The following is an 18983-nucleotide window of genomic DNA, read 5'->3' as shown; positions in this document are numbered from 1 at the left end:
TAGGTGATTCTAAGTTGCACGTTCCTGCAAGTTGAGGCTGTTGTCCGTACACAATCTTATAAGGCGTTGTTCCTGCAGAACTTTGCACAGAAGTGTTGACAGCGTAGGCCGCCGCTTGGAGGTGCTGGTCCCAGTCGGCCTCGCCTTTTTTGTTGTTCATGCAGAAGGGAGCGAGTCGCAATTGTATGGTCTGATTCGTCCGCTCGGTGAGACCATTCGCTTGAGGGTGGTACGCCGATGCGAAGTGGTGTTCAACTCCCGCCCGGCGCTGGTAGGCACGGATTTCGCGACTCCGGAAGGTGGTAGAGCGGTCCGATATTAGTTTTCGTGGAAGACCGTGCCGCCATTCGAACCGGTCTTGTAAAAATTCAACGACGTAGTGTGCAGCGAGGGAGGGTACAGCAGCAACCTTTACAAATTTTGACAGATAATCTACAGCCACTAATATGTACCGGTTGCCCACTGCTGATGTCGGCAGAGGTCCAATGTGGTCGATCCCTACGGTGTCAAATACAGTCTCAGGCAAAGGGATTGGCGTTAGAAGCCCGGGTTGACAGCCTGGAAGACGCTTGTACTGCTGGCAGACCTCGCAGCTGGCAACGTACGTGCGGATGTTGCTGCTCATCTTAGGCCACCAGAAGCGTACCTGCGCCTTTCGCAACGTGGCTCGCTGACCAATGTGCCCTCCTGTGGGGGAATCGTGAATAGCGTGGAGCACCTGCCCGCGGAGAGCAGCAGGAAGTACGAGGAGATGCTGTTCTTCCTTGCGGTTTTTGAGCCAATGTCGGCGGTATAACGTAGCATCCCGCAGCACAAACTTGGAGTTGCTGCCAGTGTCCCCAAGGGAAGCCATGATAGCCGCCAAATCTCTGTCCTCGCTTTGGGCCTTCTTTATATCCTGCCGACAAAATAACAGCCAACTTTCGCTGTGCCGAGCCCGAGAGTAGCCGTCACCACTGGGGTGTCGCGACAAGGCATCTGCAATACAGTTAAGAGCCCCAGCCCGATGTCGCACATCATATGTGTATTCTTGGAGCGTGATTATCCAGCGAGCGAACTTGTGCTTGAGGTGCTGCTTTGTGAACATCCAGGCGATCGCGGAATTATCAGTTACGATGGTGAATTTCCGTCCGAAAAGGTAGTGGCGAAACTTATCATCGACACTCCAGACCACCGCCAAACATTCCAACTCGTTGGAGTAGTAATGGCTTTCAGCAGCAGACAGTTTGCGACTAGCGTGTGCAACGACGTGCTGAGCACCCTGTTAGTCGCGCTGGAGAAGTACTGCCCCGAGGCCGACCTGGCTGGCGTCAGTGTGCACTTCCGTGTGCCAGTCTTTGCGAAAGTGGCTAAGTACTGGGCAGTGAGTCAGTTGATCTTTGAGCGCTTGAAATGCTCGTTGCTGCCGTTCACCCCATATAAAGTTCTCGCCCTTCTTTAACAAATTTGTGAGGGGAGCTCCAGTGGTGGCAAAATTGGCTACAAATTTCCGTAAATAGGAAGCCATGCCAAGGAATGTCTGCAGCTGCTTCACAGTGTTAGGCGTGGGGTAATTTGTGACGGCCTCTATTGGCTCTGGGAGCGGGTGAATGCCCTCCGCAGAAATTTTGTAGCCGAGGTAGGAGATCTCCGACAGGCCGAACTTACATTTCTCCCGGTTTAGCCGGAAGCCAGATTGGTATAACGAGACAAGAACATTATCCAGATTCCGGAGATACTCATCTTCGCTGCCGCCGATGACCAAAATGTCATCGAGGTAGACCACTCAGGCGTGGCCTTTGAGAGAGCCAGCACCATGTTCATAGCGCGCTTAAAATTGCCTGGAGCTGTACGTAGCCCGAAAGGCATGCGATTGAACTCGTACAGGCCGGCAGGGGTGCGAAAAGCAGTTTTATGCTTATCCTCTTCTGCGACGTTGATCTGTCAATACCCGGAGCGCAGGTCTAAAGATGAAAAGTATTTCGCGTGTCGGACGGCGTCAATTGTGTCGTCGCTACGAGGAAGCGGATAAGAGTCTGGTATCGTGTGCTTATTGAGCTCTCTGTAGTCGACGCAAAACCTCAGAGTGCCGTTTTTCTTGCGTGCGAGAACAACACGGGCTACCCAAGGACTCGAGGAGGGTCTTACGACGCCAGCAGCCGGCATGTCGCGTACCTGCTCAGCGATGACTGTTCGCTCACGCTCTGCGTAGCGCCACAGCGGAATGGTTATGAGCGGGTGATTGTCGGTTGGCATACGGTGGACAATGAAGTCAGTGCCAGGAAGCTGTGCACCAGTCTCCGCGAAAATGGCCCTGTGCCGGTGCAGCAGGGCACTCAAGGTTTGAGGACCGGAAGGCTCACCTTTAGCATGCTCGTCCATGGGCGGGCTAGGGACGGTACGGCACAAGCGGAGCTTCACTTTACCGTTTTCGATTGACAGAGCCACGTCCCCGGACATGAGCTAGTCTGCGCCCAAGATGAGGTCAGCAGGCAAGTCCGCAAACACCGGGACGCCCACCAGGACCTTGCTGCCAGCCTCAGTCCGGATGCAGATATCGACTGCACCGACGGGAACAGCGCTACCCCTAAGCCTTGCAGAGGAGGCGAGGTCCGTTGACTCATCGGGTCCGGTGCAGAACGTTGATGCAATGCCGTTCGCTGAGCACCGGTGTCCACCAGTGCGGTAAACTCGCCAATGCCGTCAACATGAACCGGCAGGAAGGGAAGAGGGTGATTCTGGAATTGTATGCGTGGGCGTGCAGCATGAGGACAATCCTTATACATGTGGCCATGTTGACCGCACGAAAAGCAACCGCGGCGTTGCTGTGGTACTGCGGCAGATGTCCCGGCGGCGGCAGCAAGGATCCCGCGACGACTGGCGGTGTCGTGCAAGGAGGCCGCTCGGTAGATAAAGATGGAAAGGCTGTCAGTGTCCAGTGTGGACATAATCGATGCGTGGGTGGCATCGTGAAGCCCGTCGACGATGTACTGTTTGGCTGCAGATGCGGGCCACTCGATGTTGCAGGCCTGAAGAAGGCGGACCTTATCATAAATGTAAATTGCGACATCTTCACCTGGAGCCTGGCGCCGCGCTCTCATCCTCGTGAGTTTGGCGTCGTGCGCATTGGCCAGGGGTGTAAACGCGGCAAGAAGGGCGGAGGTCCAGGCCGTCCAAGTGGTGTAGCGGCGGCCTTCGTACTGGTGCCAGGCGCGGGCGGCACCATGGAGATGGCCCTCCGCGACGGCGAGCGTGGTGGCTGGAGACCAGGCGGAACGCCGGGCAGCAGCGTCGACCACTTTAATCCACGTTTCGGCGTCGTCAGAAAATACACGGAACTCCGGAAGTTGTACCGGCGGTACTGGGTATCCGGAGGTCAGCGAAGCGCGACCAAGCGCTGCAGTAAAAGAAGCAGATAACTCCCGGATGGTGCAGAGGGCTTCGGGAATAAGGGCTAAGGCCGAATCCGCCGAGGAGGCGTGGGCGCCGTTCTCGGGTGGAATAGGGGTCCCAGGCGCCGAGTGAGCCGGCCGTGAGACTGCCCGGCCGCTTCGAAGAAGGAGCGGCGGGTCGTGGAGGTCCGGGTCGGGCCCGACGTTCGTCGACTGCGCCATTGTAAAGGCGAGCAAGCAGAGACACGGCCGTTCTTTCGAATGCCTTGCTTTATTCTCCCTTCATCGTCGTCTTCTCCTTCGCTCCTGCACTCTTCGTCCTCGGCGGAGTACATCACAATATATCTATATATATATATATATATATATATATATATATATATATATATATATATATATATATATATATATATATATATATATATTTCTATTGAGCGATACTGGTTAGCTGCTGTTATATTTGGCGAGCACTTGCAAAATATGCTCCATCCAAATCTTATTCTTTTTGTTATTTATATTCCGTGGTGCGAATCTTCCTACATTACCTGTCTTAAGTAGATACATATGCCTACAACTTCTATTCCTTCGCTGCCTATTGAAAACTGCCATGTTCAACAGCTATTTTTGACAATTGTTTGGACAACAAATTACTTACGTTGTATGCACGAAAATTACATTCAGAGCTGTTCTGCGAAGGGCTCTGTCCTTCGCTGCAAGAGCGAAGACATACTAAGAAGTTTTGGCGAAGACGTTGAATAAATGCATGTGGACGGTAGCTGTACACGACAGAAGCAATATAGCAGAAGCAACCAGAACCAGGAAGTATGATAATGGTGTCAGTTAAGAACGTTTGTCCCCCAGCTACAAACCAACGTGCTAGATGAAAATTTCTTACCATAAGCTGGAAATGTGCGGTGCTAAACAGACAAGGTAGACTTTATATTATTGTATTTATTACCGTTCAATATATTTTCTTGTGTATACTTGCTCAACATCAGTAACCAATATAGCATAAATGTGTTCTTGAATTTTACAGTTTGTTGCTTGTCACCATGAGGGTTGTGAAAAGGCCTGGCGACACAGTAATCATAGAAGCGCTGGAGACGAGTAATGGAGGTAAGACCTTAACTTGTTTCATGTAATATAGTGCACATCATTTCAAAATCTTTCTGCCTACATGTCTCGTGAAATTGAGAGGAAGACTTTAAGCTAAAAAGATAATAAAACAATGCATGAGGTGCAGTTAGTGTATGTATGCTAAAAAAAGGCACAACATAAGGTTAAAAACGATTAGTTCTAATATTGCCGTGAATGATTCAAATCTATTCTTTTTTTTTTCGACGCCACAAGACATGCGACCTTACAATAGCGATTCTAGCGCACGGCGCGATTCAGTTTCTTTCTTTGGTCATGAAAGTTGTTGCGAGGTGCTGCTTCATTATGTTTTGGCTGGCAAAATGCACCGAAACATATCCTGAAGATTGCGGCCACTCGCATGTGCTTCTGCAACGTTCCAGGGCACGCAAGTCACTATTGGCGGATTTATCTAGATGTTTACTCAACGCCTATATATTGAGCGTTGTCGGTGGGACGGAGTTACTAATTCGAAGGCTAGCGAGCACGTGTGCTGCTGTCGCTACCTCCGAGTTCGGTTATTTTGTGTTCACCTATTCAGTTATCAACATCACATACGAGCCATTATTCAATATCAGTCCGAATGTCTTTTGACAGCTTCGAAAGACCAAGCACCATATCTTCAATGACTAACACGTCAGCCCTTTGCACCAAAAGCACTACCATGTATCTTCGCCAGTACACCATACCGTCCGCGATCAAATAGACTAAATGTTCTGGGACGAAGTTATCCGGCCATCAAAACCTCCTGGGCAGCTCCAGTCATTTTGCTAATGAACTAAAACAAGAACTAGGGCGCGGAACTAGCTGCCTTACGGGCTGCAGTCGAGTACAGCAGCCGGGAACTCCCCCAAGATAGGTCAGTTTTCACTGATTCCAAAGCAGCGCTTCAAGGCATACAAGCGGCACTACGACATGGCTCACATGAACAACTAATTGCAGAGATCCGCACGCTGCACCACGCCGCAATATCCAAAGGCCACGACATCATCTACCAGTGATTGCCAGGACATTGTGGCATTGCAGGAAATAACCAGGCGGGCGATGCTGCCCGTTGTGCGCACCACGACGTACTCCCAGTCCAAATTCCGTTAACGAGAACCGACGCAGCGACCGGGCTTCGCTGTTTGACTGTGGAGCTGACACATTCAGCGTGAAACACCGGAGAGTTCTCCAACCATCGCCTCAAGGCATTGGACCCCGCACTGCGCCTGCGTATTCGCCACCACACAACACATCGTGAAACAACGTTACTGTTCCGCCTATGGCTGGGCTTTGCTTTCGCAAACAAATACGCCTTCCGGATCGGGATAGCTGATAGCCCTGCTTGTGAACGATGTTGCGTTTATGAAACGATTAAGCGCCTCCTTTCTGATTGCCCTGTTTTTGCAATTGGACAAGTCACGCTGCGTACTGCATTGGATCGTCTGGATGCTCGACTCTTAACGGAAGGGAAGATCTTGGGACCACGGCCACAAAAGTAATCTGCGCTCAAAGGCTACAAGGCACTCCTTCGCTTTGTAAGAGACTAGCCTGACTGACAGACTCTGACTTTCTCACCTCCTCCCCTCTTCTACCTTCCCCCTTTATTCCCCCTTCCCCGTCCCCAGTGCAGAGTAGCCAAGCGGAATTCATTCTCTCTAGTTAACCGCCCGGCCTTCCGCCCTTCTTTTTTCCTCCTCCTCCTCCTTGCTAAACAAGAAAGACGGCACCATTCGCTTCTGCTTCGATCACTGGCGCTTGAATAGCATAAATAAAAATAGAGGTGCCTATCCCGTCCCCCGCTTCTACGACATACTGGTCCGGTTAAGCAACGCTTAACATGCGGGTAGACTCGCTCGGATTCGGGCAGACTCCGGCCAGTGTGAACCTTTCGTATTCGTATCATACCTCTACCCTGTTAGAAATTGACCGAAAAAGACCATACTAGTTTAGGCCGCTTACGGTATTTAAACGCACCACGAAGTGCGCAAGCTCTATTGATTTCGCGTGTGCATAATTAAGGCGACCAACGCCCGCCATGGTGCCGAAGTGGCCAGGACTCTGGGCTACTGTGCCCAAGGATGCGGATCGGTTCCCGGCCTTGGCGGCCGCTTTTAGGTGCAGTCGTAAAGCCAAACACCCGTGTGCTGTGCGACGTCAATGCACATTAAAGAACCCCAGGTAGCCGCAATTTCCGGACCTCTCCACTACCAAGTCTCTCAAAGCATGACTGGCTTTCGGATGTTTAACCCCAAAACCAAACCTAACCACAGGTGAACAGCTGGGCCATGATTTACACCGGTGAAATCGCATTCACTGAAAATAAAAATGTTATCCCACTTCTTGCGATGATGCATTAATACTTAAATTTCCCGGGAAGTAAAATATAACTGGTTAAAGTTACGGTAGGCGAAGACTGCCGTACGTCAAGCGAAGGTATCACTTCCGGGGAATTAGGCGCAATACTTTTTTTTTTAAATAATGTCTCTGTGCACTGCAGGCGACGGTGGTAGAAAACAAGAAGCGCAGACGGCTTCCCCGCCCTGAGGTGCGCGGGAGGCATCGTTATATTTTAGTTAACAAGAGCAATGCCGCGATGGCCGGCAGGTGGTCTGGCCACAATGCTTTCTGCTGATTCTGCATCTCGAAGGGCAACCCCCCTTCCCCTTTCACCCACTGAGCAAATCGATGCCGCTAAGGCTCCAGCACCAGTTTGAAATACATTCCTGGTTTTGTCGCACAGGTCTGTTGGCTGAGACGTCAGTGTCGAAAATCGACCTTGATAAAGCCGGTGGCTCATCAGTCGTTCTAATGTTTACCTTCCCCGTGGTTTGTATGAGGTTTCCACTTCCCAGTCTCCAGCGGTAATACAAAACTGACCTTTTGCGGAAGCGCCTTATTTAGGACCAGCCGGTCTGTGCTGGCTGATAGTGAAATAGCTTTATCTGGTGCCACTTGGTAATTTGATAGGAGAAGGCACGTGTGGAAAAATGGCCGCGCGTGGAGCATTACTCCACGCAGTACCAAACTAGCATAGACCGCATATCGCGTATTACGCTTTAAAACACGCGAAATTGCAGTCTGACTGTTGCTCTTCAGTCACCGAGAGGAGTAGTTTAACATGTTTATTTGTATCGTGGCCAGCGCGCGCCGAATTCTTTACGACGCTCATCGACTTCATATAAAAATTTGTCCTTTAAGATTTATGTCATTTCATCTTCAAGGAGATTTCTATACTCTATCTAGTTTTTGCGGCTATTTCGGTAAGAGACTTCCATCCAACAGATCAAGCCGAAACCCATAACCAGTTTTGCGTTTGCATTCTTTCATGTCGGGAAAATACAGCTTTACTAGACGGCAAGACCAAACAAACAAAGGTCTATGTTTCTGGGGCTCGGCGTCGCAAATGGGCTCAAGCTGAGAGGACATCGTGGCAGAGGCCTGATCACTTCGGCCACCAACACCGTTAAGTACATGCCTGCCATGCTGTCCACCTCGATTGAAATGCTGCCTCTTATCAAAATAGGGTATTTCAGTTGCGTGCTTGAGAGCCCTAATGACTAAGCCCCCTAAGTACAGTAATAAGTAAATATGTAGGTATGTGCTCGAAAGCCTTAATGACTAAGCCACCGAACAGCAGTAATAAGTAAATATGTAGGTAAAGAAGACCTAGCTTTTTCCCTCAGTGCTTACCGGGGTTATTTCATTCGCTGCGCTGCTGCGAATCCGCAGATGTGTATTTCACGGTGGATTTGGAGTGAAATATATATATATATATATATATATATATATATATATATATATATATATATATATATATATATATATATATATATATATATATATATATATATATATAAAGTGAATATAAATATCGGCCCTCTGTGTACAAGCCCGAGTCGCGGCGAACACCCGCGAAATAAAGCCTGCACAAGTCCAGCAAATTCGCTCATTACCCGGCCGAGGCGCGCCCGTGGGCTGGGCCGTATCCGTGCTTTTGGGCCGGGCCGTAGTGTGAAGCCCGTAATCTTCACCTCAGGCTTCTACATAATTTATTGACGACCTTGTTTCTATTGATTCCGAATGGTGCGTTTAGATGGGTTGCTTTCTACGTTTCGAAGGCTTCGAAAGGTATGCAATGGAATGTAGAAGATACCCATGTGCAGTTCCTGCCAGCCACATTCCTCATCGAACGCTGATGCAGACGCCGACGCGTGCCTGTATCAATTAGCCACTCTAAAAGCGCACAGTTTTCCTAAATAAACGCTCATTATGGTCTCACTTGTCTTGACAGTAACATGGTGTCACAAGTGGACCGGCTGTTGGCGTTTCAAGCAGTTCCTTAAAGAAGAAACAAGGCGCCGCTAACCTTAAGGAAGGATAGAGCTACTCAAGCCGCCACTTATTTTGTCTGGGAACGTAGAAAAAATTCACACTGTTTAGAAATACGTTCGAGCTCTTCCTGAATCCTACAGCGTCGATCAAGGAACCAAGAACAGAAGCGGCTAAGACTGCTATGCTGCCAGCTACGAGACTCTAGAAGTATTTATTAACTTCACTATTTCGGTGGAATAAAGCAAAAGATGACTACGCAGCAGTAGTAAAGAAGTTCCAATTTTATTATCAAGAGCAGCAAAATGAAGTTTAGGAGAGATATGTGTTTCGCACAAAATTTCCGTCAGAAGGCGAACCCTTTAAACATTTTTTGCACGACCGGTGAAATACTTGATGATCCGGGATGAAATTGTGTTCGGTACAAATAACACGAAGATCTGGCAGAAGGTGCTCAAAGGGAAAGACATTATGCTTCTTATGGAAGAACCTATCTGTAAAGCCTGTTAATGTCAGCCCAACAAAATGATCAGGAATACTTGCGAGCGGGCTAGTTGGGTGTACGACTCCGACGACCTCTGGCGCTGTATGGTTATACACAAACACAACACACACACACAAGAGAATTAAATCAAGAAGTTCACACAGATGATGCGCTAGCTTGTTTTTGTGGTATAAAGAAGAAGAATGCATCACAAAAAGCTTAGGGTTACAATAAGAAGTGAACAAAAGATTCAGAAAAAATGCGAAGAAATTCAGAAGGAAAAAATAAATGAAATATAAAACGAAAATAATAAGAAATTGCGTCTAACTTCTTGTCACAATGTCTGAACGGAGAAGTATTACCTCCTTTCTGTTGAGTGCCACCGACGGAACGCTCACGCATTCTCCTTCTTCCCCCGAAATCATCTTGAATGCTTCGATAATCTGTCTTTTTAAACCGTCTTTGGCGCCTGCCAGCACCTTGGTTTTGGTGCTGCGGACAAATAGAAAAGCAAGCGGCTTCAGTGAAACAGCATCCACGATTCCGTTGCAGCAGATGCAGTTAGAAGTACGAGCGCAACAAGTGACCAGCGTTTGGTAAGACATGGTTTGCGTGCAGAGGCTAATAATTTGGCGACCTGCTGCCAGAAAGAGTCGGTAGACAGTGCGGTAGCTGAGGAAGACATCTTCGAAATCCTCAATGTCAGGGTTTGTACTGTCGAAAGGACAGCTGAATGGATGGCGGCTAACCAGAATATTGCTTTCAAAGTGGACACTGGGTCTCAAGAAAACTTGCTGCCTTATTCGGTCCTTGATAAATGCACAGCTTGGACGTCTCTGTAGACAACCAGACCCATTCTTCTGCCATACAGTGGGGACTTGATTAAACGCTTTGGAGTGGCCATCCTACCAGTGGTATTGATTAACAAGTCCGAAACATACACTTTCTTCATTGTGAAGAAGAGCAACCACGCACTACTTGGACTACAGGCAACTGAGACGCTAGGACTCGTAGTGCGTTCAGTCGAAGCTATGGACGACGTGCGGTGGGACAAATTATTGCGAGAATTCCTGCAGCTTTTTCAAGGTACTGGCTGTTTAGAAGGTCCGTACAGGATGGTCCTGCGCTAAGATGCAATTCCAGTGATGCAGCCGGCGCGACGCGTTCTCTGGGAGTTGCGAGAATTGCTTCGAAAGGAGCTGCAACGCATGGAGAAGGTGCATATCATTAAAAGAGTCAGCGAGTTAACAGACTAATGAGTTCGCTGATCATTGTCGGGAAGATGGCAAAGTCAGGGTCTGCATGGATCTTAGAAATATTAAAGTGTACCTGAAGCGTGAACACTATCAGATGCCGAAGCACGTTGACATTGAGGAGGAGCTTGCTGGCGGTATATACTTCTCCCGCCTCGATTGAAATTCACGATTTGAACAAATTCTATTCGACAAGGCTACGTGAAAAATTTGCATATTTGCTACACCTTTCGGGTGGTCTCACTTCCTGAGACTGCTGTTTGAGATTGCTTCAGCACCGGAGTTGGTCCAAAAAACATTGACAGAGATTTGTGACCGACCTCCAGGCATTTGTTTGTATGTCGATGATTTCTGGTATGGGCTGCAAAACGAAAGGCAGACGATGAGCGCCTTAGTGGAGCACTCGAACTAGCAAAGCAAGATAGTCTTACGTTAAATTCAAACAAATGCACGTTATCGTGTACAGAGATTGAATTCTAGAGTGACATCACCAGCCCAGACGGGATAAAGCCCAATCCCACGTTCAGCGCATCATTTGCCGTAATGACGCACGCAACAGATAAAACCGCGGTTAACGGAATGCTGGGGTGACTGATTACTTGAGAAAATATATTCCGCATCTTGCTGAGAAGACCAAGTTGTTACAAGATCTTATAAAAATGACGCAGTCTTCCAGTGGGCAGAGAACCATGCCGCTGAGTGGGCCATTCTTTGTAGTATTTTAGCAACATACCTGTGCTTGCAATTTTTGACGCTGCTGAATAAACGAATATCAGCTCAGACGCATCAAAACGTGGTCTAGGAGCTGAATTTTTGCATCATCACGGGGGTAACTGACGTCAGGTACCCTACACATCGCATGCCATGAATGTATCTGAATAAAGGTATAGAAAGAGAAGCCATGGCAATTACTTTTGGGCTCGAAAAATTTCACCACATTGTTAATGGAAGAAACGTAGTTATTGAAACTTACCACCGCCCACTCCGAGCCACTGCGGCGAAAAGAATCGGAGATATGCCGCTAAGGTCTCTTTTCTTTTTACGCTTGCTGAAGTACGGTTATTCCTTCAAATTTGCACAAGGAAAATATTGGCTGTTCGCCGACAAGCTATCAACATCATCGCCAAAGGAATCAGCGTACATCGCTGATTTCCCAGATGACATAGAAGTGCATGCAGTTGAAGTGGCCAAGGATCAAGTGAGCAGCAAAACAATGAATCAACTTGTTGAGGCCACTGCAAGGGATTCTTATCTGCAGTCTGTTATAAGGTACATAAAGTATAGGTGTGAGCTGGTTGGCAGCATGCAGTCATGCGCCACAAAGTTTTCTCTCGTTAAAGGAATTGTGATAAGGGGGCCAAGGTAGTCGTCCTAAATACGATTAGGGAAGAAATGGGTCAACGTATACATGAGGGTCATTGGGGATTGAATAAATGTAAAGCAGGAACTGGACTGCTCGTTTTTGGCCTGGGATGAGCTCTGAGTTTGAACAGATCTTAAACAGTTGTGCTGTATGAAAAAAATACGCGTACCAACAACAACGCGAGGCGTTCGTGATGCGGCAAACATCCTATTGGCCTTGGCACAGAATCGGTGTCGATATCTTCCAGCAGGCCGTAGTTCTTACCTGTGCGTGTACGATGCCCTCTGCAACCTCTTTGGCACCGTGATTGGAATTTCAACCAAGTAAATCGCTGGCGTTTTAAAGTGCTGAAGAACTGGAGAAGATGTAGAAGACACGCATGTCAGTTTGTGCCAGCCATATTCTGCACCGAACTCTACCGCAGACGCCGAAACGTGCCTGTATATAAAAGAGCACAGCTTCGCTCAACAAACGCTCATTCTGTTGTGACCTGTTTTGACTGTAACAGGGAAAATCGAGGAGACCGCTCCCTTTGCCAGCAACGCGCGACGAGAAACGTTTTGCAGCACAGGCCCATTTTACTCTGCCGCCCATATTTTGGACACAAACCTTGTCTTCAAATTCTACTCGCAAACAGTTCATGTACAGCTCGGTATTACATGGTATGCCGGCCGCGACAGCCAAATAGGTTCGTCGTATTTGGCACCGAAAAAGCGACTATTTTTTTATTGCAGGAATTTTAGCCCGTATTGCATCTAGAAACAAAGCACTTTTCTGAACATGATATGTACGCAGAATATAAAATGATCAAAGAAAGACATAGACCGGGAGGGTCAGCGAATAGCACATGCAATAGGCGAGGAAACAATACGCGCGCTGATACAAGTCGAGAACTGACTGCCATTATTTTCTGCAATCAGCGAACTCGCATAAAGAACAATCAACGCTATCTCGTGGCAGTCTGCAGAAATTCAATTACGGTGTCACAACTTCCTCCTCGGTGCGAAACAGTCCGCATGCGGTCTGTTCACACACCTCTTCTATTCTAACACCATGGCCGCCGCCAAATCTATTGACGGTACTGGAGCAGACCAACTGGAACCGTGGCAAAAAAGGCTGCTGTCAATGTTTTTGCATTTCTATTGCACTGTTTTCACAACGTAGTGCTGCCAGAATTATGGCAGGGAGCAAGTTGGTCTTTGATACGAATATTAGGATTACGCGCACTGGACACCTCACGAAGTGAGTGTACGAATGGCTTCAGATTATTTTTTAAAAGAGCGCTGCGACGCGCGTGCGGTGATGGCTTACGCAATCACGTTTTCCGCCAGTCAGCAATTGTGGGAAGAACAGATCGCAGAGGTAAAATGAAAAACCGTCTGTTCTTACAACCTGCGACTTTGCAGTTAAAATGCGGAGTGAAAAACCGAAGCCTACCAGTGCAAAGGCCAGCATAACTATTCAGGGCATGTGCTTCATATATGCCTTTATGAAGTTTACTCAGGTAGCAATATCAGGACCTTTTTTCAGCTTTTTACAATTTGCTGACTGGTTCAAATTGATGGTAGGAAAAGCAGATGATGCTATGTCAAACCGAGATCTCTTTTTGATATACAGTAGCTTTAAAAATTAGGAGTATTCGACGCGAAAATATAACCTGTAAGAATACAAAATATTCCTTGTGTTTAGAAACAACAGTGCAGCTGGAAAATGCCTTCCATAGTATTTTCCACAGAATGAATGCACGCGGATAAATATACGCAAAGCATAACTGAAAACATTGCTGTTTGAAAAGTAGCAGTGAATATTCGCTTAGAACCGAAAATCAAGCTGCTAGTTTTCAACAGTGTTAGAGGCGCATTCTAATAAATCTATTCAGTTACCATAAATGTTCATAGATTTGAAAGGAAGAGGCAATGGGTAGGAAATATAAATATCTGGCTTGCTATCCTGCTTTGAAGGAGGGGAACATTAGAAGTAAAAGAAGGAATATGATGAGTGACAATGTGTTGAGAAAATGTGGGAGTAAACCCGCAGCCACGGTAAATTGTCTCGCAAGCATGGTTCGAGTCCCGTATCACTCAATTAACGGGAAAAAAAGAGGATTTCCTGTACACCTTGTTATTTTTGCGACCAGGCGCCTTCCAATAAATATTCCAAAAAAGTCATCTTATCAAAACGCATCAATTAAGTGGCTAGAATTAAATATCCCTTAATTGGACAACCTCTCTGATGACCCAAGCTGACGGTTTCTCCCTCAAAAGCAGCGTATACCAGATGCTCCAGAGGAAGGTTTCCAACAAGTTTTACATAAATGGTCTTTGAGGCGCAAATGCTACCTGTATGCCGCAAGCGAAATCATTAGCGTTTTTAATCTTGATGTAAAAATTGAGTAATGTAACTCTAGAAGAAAAACTTTTTTGGAAAGCTATCGTTCTTACCTATCACATTTAGGTCAGTGGTTTTAATCTGAGGTTTGAAGTCGACCTGACACAACAGCGATATCGGTGTTAGCAGTTGTCGCACACAAAATGCTATTACGTGGAGTGCCGTAGCTCAAATATTTTAGCTTGGCAGCGTCTATACACAAGCGCTTTAGTAGGACGTCAGCTCTTCCTCCTACATCCTCTGTGATCCTCGTAGTGTGGCGCCAGACAACGCGAAATAAAATGATACATATCACTCACACCCCGGCAGGACGATATTGGTGGCGTTACTACTAGCGCGGCGTTTCGAAAGAGCGCGTTGTTTAACCTGAGATAACGAAAATGTGATCAGCTACCTTTAGAATGGTTACAGGGCTTTTAGGCGCATCCATTACTAGCCCACATTGCACAAAATTCTTTCCGGTGTTGTTTCTTTGTTCATGTGGCTGTTGTTGCCATTGACTTCAAACTCTGTTGGCCATAAGGTGGACATGGAAATGCGGTCAAATCTTTTTTAGGTTTATTTATGACCTGTACGAAGGAATATTTATGCCATCCTGTAAAACTAAATTTATACAAACATAAAGAGAATAATTCTAATATTTTAACGCAGTTTGATTGTAAAGAAAGATACACCAATGAAGGTATAAGAAATTGAAGTAAAATATACAACCTGGCCATGGTTGTGAAAGTCGTTGCAAATACAGCAGCATTCTTAGGGATTTGTATCATTAAATGCAGATTAAGAGCAGCAATTCCATTACTTGCTTCTAAACAGCGCACCTGAAACGTGCCAGAATCTTCAGTCTTAGCGGATTTGGCACATTTAACAGGGCATCTTGCAGCATAAGCTGAGTGTTTTCTCTTACAGCAATGAATCTTTAAAACTGCGTCTTGTGAGAGGTACGAAAACTGCAACATCTTTCTTTCGTACTGCCAGAAATGTTTCCACCAGTGTCAGACACCAAACCAAATAAGAATACCGAGAAGCATAATGAAGTACCACGTCGTGAACCTAGAATCCTCGGTGAAACTGGTAAGCTCAATAAATTTTTTCTTCATTTTTTCACAATAACGTTTCGCACGACTTTAGCGACAACTAAAACATTTATTGCTCAAGTGTTGCGTTCATTGTTGCTTTATTCCCCACAGATTTATTGAACTTCCCTTAACGTCAATAAATCCACTCCTTATCTATTACATTTTTCTCGAGAAAACTCCGCATGTAACGTAATCAAGACAGTTCAAAGAATTTTGTTACATTTATTTTTAAAAAATATTAAAACATTTTGGTGAACCTCTGTCCACCTTCTGAGGGCACATCTCGACAAAAATACTGGCTCGCGTCTCCTCTACTGGGGACGCAATGATAGGTATCATATAAGGAGGAAGAGGGGGCTGGGGAGTATAGAAGAGCAAAATGCAGGACGGAAAGGCTATTTAAACGTGCATCTTGAAAGGACTTCAAAATGTAACAGAGAGTACAACAATAGAAATGAAATTATTATAAGGCAGAGTAATATGTGGAAATAAATAAGCAGTTATTGAGCCGAAGCAAATTAGGCTAGATTGACTCAGTAATTATTTAGCTAGGACCGATAGAATGTCTGATATTTTGAACAGCATATTTGCGGTTAGCATTATTCAAAACTTTGGTTTTATGACATGCCAACAATAAAGAGGAAACAAGCTTTATATACGCATCACATAGCGTAGTACACACTTTGTGTGAGATCGCCGTGTGTATTTCTGAGCAAATAAACTAAATTTTACGTATGTGTGGACGACGAATGCAGCTGTACAAGTGCACAGAAGACGCACAATGAGGAATAAAAGTGTATGTGCGAGCTTTTCTGATTACTATAAAAGAAAAGCAAGTCATGAACATTTTATTAACTTACTGAAAACCATTCAAATCTCCTTCTGGTAGAGTTTTTTTTTTCATGCACCGATAGCACAGTTTACTGGAGTATTTATGGTGACCATAAGATTACGACGGAGTTCAATTCTCTAGTACACGCGAAATAGGACTAGCAGCTTTAAATTATTGCTCACGAGGATTGCATATAACGGTTGCATCTTGCCTGTACTATCGATAGGGCTGAAATGTGGAGGCCAAGGAAAAGGTTCTACTTAAGTCGAGAACAATGCAGACAGCTATGGAACAGAAAATAGTAGGTTTGACGATTGGACATAGGAAGCATGCAGAGTGCGTCAAATAAATAACTTCAGTTAATGACATTCTAATAAAAATCTACAAGAAATGGACATGGGCTCGCATGTAGTGAGAAGGGAGGGTAAAATTGGTTGTTAAGGGTAACAAATTGGATTCCAACAGGGGAAAAGCATAGCAGGGGTAGGAAATGTACGTGGGTGGATGACGTCAAGAAATTCGGACAATTCAAATGGATGCAGCTAGCACAAAAGTTGGGGTAATTGAAAAGATATGGGAGAGGCCTTGCACTATAGTGATTATAATCCGGCTGCCGTTGCTGATATCGCACTTTTCGCAAAACATTGTCTAATACAACCAGTATATTATTTTCTGTTTACATATATCGACGTAACACGTTTTACAGCCACAGGACGCCAACAGGAAAGGCCGTCTACTGGACAGCGTGGCTTCACCACGAACATATAATCAGTAGCTTTAGCATCCCTACAGAGCTTCAGATATAAAAATTAGGATATGATGTTTTCTGCAATATTACAAACGACTTCTGAACCTTCTTTCGTACAAGCAAAGAGCTGGCGTGCAGACAAGGAGAAAAGGCAATCGAAGATACGGAATTTAATAACACAATAATGTGTATTGAGGTGTCAATTCAGTATAAAAATTATATAGCGCATGTGGCTTAGTGTAATGTAATTGAAATGATGTACATTTAGAAGACTTTGCATTATGTTTCTTCCATTTGCTAAGCAGCCATGCACGGTTGTGTATGGGTTTTCTAAGAAAGAGGATATGAGGTTAAGTGTTTTCTGTATTTTGTAAACTTATTCAGTGTATTCCGCTTGCCCCTCCGCACACAAGAAAAACATGTGACATTAGATGTACCCACTTTTACGTACAGATAAAATAACTGAGATGTGGATTTAATAGTTCGTTTGAACGTCTAGCGCTGCCCGTAATTCGGGCAGAGCAGGGTCGAATTGCCAGCCGCAGGGTACAGCTTCAGCACGAGAGATGGGCGCCGGAGCCAAGCGATGGTGATGGCAATGCCGCAGCATTTTCCGTTCTTTGTCTTCTTTACATAACTGGTATCTTCTGGCAAGGATTCAATAATCTGGTACAAAATACTTGCATGTGAAATCTCGGATGGTTAAGAATTATTGTTTAAATATGTTCTGCAAACTTCGATTTGTTGCAAGTTTCAATTTTTGATTTATCTATACTACAATGGGCGAACTGAGATATAAATGTCACCGATACACTACGAGCATTTCTGCTTGTGGAGAATGACTACAATAACCTTTTTTTTCCCTATTTAAAATATCAATTGTAGCCAAGTTGTATCTGCCTGGCGTGAACAAACTACCTGTGCTTTTTGCGAGTAACTCATGTGTCGTCATCGGCGGATCTGAAGAAAATGGTAAGGAGAAAGAAATTGCCTTTCCTTTCAGTAAATACTTACGCTGTAAACTTCACTACATAACAAAACCAGAGCTCCATTCCTGCAAATATTCATGATTTAAACGCGTTCACATGCTAAGCAATAGTATCAAAGATAAATCAAAGGGTAACAGGTGACAAAAAATGGAGACTAAGTTATACTTAGTAAATTTGAATTGGGACTGTAGAAAAAGTTCTATATTAGACGGAGCATAATGGAAGTGATGGCATCATGCTATAAAGGCAATATCTCTCACATAATCCTCACAAACATCACGCCTACCGAGAATATCTGCATTTAAAAGAAATGCGCATCTTTCTATTACCTGAGAAATGAAGATAAACGAACTGAAGTTATACAAGCGGCTAGAATACGCGCTCAGGATACATTAGCAGATTATCCTTAGTTTAATTTATTTTTCGTTTCCGGCTATTGTTGGTTCTTAGTGCCATTATTACTAGTGTGCGCAATCAGCACCTAAAAAAGTGCGATATGCCTGGTATTAGTGGAATTGCTTTGGTTACGATTACAATGCTCGTGAACCAAAAGCAAACAATCGACTGATTAGTTTTCAGCAATCGGCCATACACCTCTTTTTGGGTACGCCATGCAGTGATCAAAGCTTGCTGATGTCTCTTTATTGCCAGTGGAGCCCGCCAAAATAGAAAATGCCTATTGAAATAGCATCTAGTTGCAGCTCGTTTAGGCCACACTTGCAGCATCATTTTACTAGTAATACGGCTTACGTTGACATTTGCATCGCGCGTTCTAAACGTCGAGAGTAAATATTTTCAAGTTTCATTTGCCGCAAACGCCAAATCTTAAAAAATTTAAGATAGTATTCAACATTCAGCCAGAGGGCGCATTTCGTCGGTTTTATATATTTTCTTTTTATTGGAACCTACAATATACCACTACCTTTCTTCGGGAAAAAATGCACGAATAGCTAAAACTGTGGACATAGCACATGAACAGCCGTAAAAACGTGATGGCACGCGTTTCTATCAGCCGACCTGAAATTTCA

At 45.5% G+C, this 18983-nt stretch overlaps 1 protein-coding gene across 2 annotated transcripts in view; it reads left to right on the top strand.

Moving 5' to 3' along the window:
• LOC146170900 (uncharacterized) overlaps window positions 1-18983 on the top strand; it is a 63318-nt gene that overhangs the window by 24799 nt on the left and 19536 nt on the right. For both annotated transcript variants that reach the window (XM_084586717.1, XM_084586716.1), the window contains exons 4-6: window positions 4408-4487; window positions 15286-15381; window positions 17852-17938. In XM_084586717.1, the coding sequence (XP_084442843.1) occupies window positions 4408-4487; window positions 15286-15381; window positions 17852-17938 (263 nt within the window). The remainder of the gene's footprint in view (window positions 1-4407; window positions 4488-15285; window positions 15382-17851; window positions 17939-18983) is intronic.

The sequence above is a fragment of the Amblyomma maculatum genome, unplaced genomic scaffold, assembly GCF_055883805.1.
Source record: "Amblyomma maculatum isolate TAMU_Amacu unplaced genomic scaffold, ASM5588380v1 scaffold_28, whole genome shotgun sequence".
Classification (NCBI taxonomy): Eukaryota; Metazoa; Arthropoda; class Arachnida; order Ixodida; family Ixodidae; genus Amblyomma; species Amblyomma maculatum.
The sequence above is the reverse complement of the archived record's forward strand: the minus strand, read 5'-3'. Positions and strand labels throughout refer to the sequence as shown.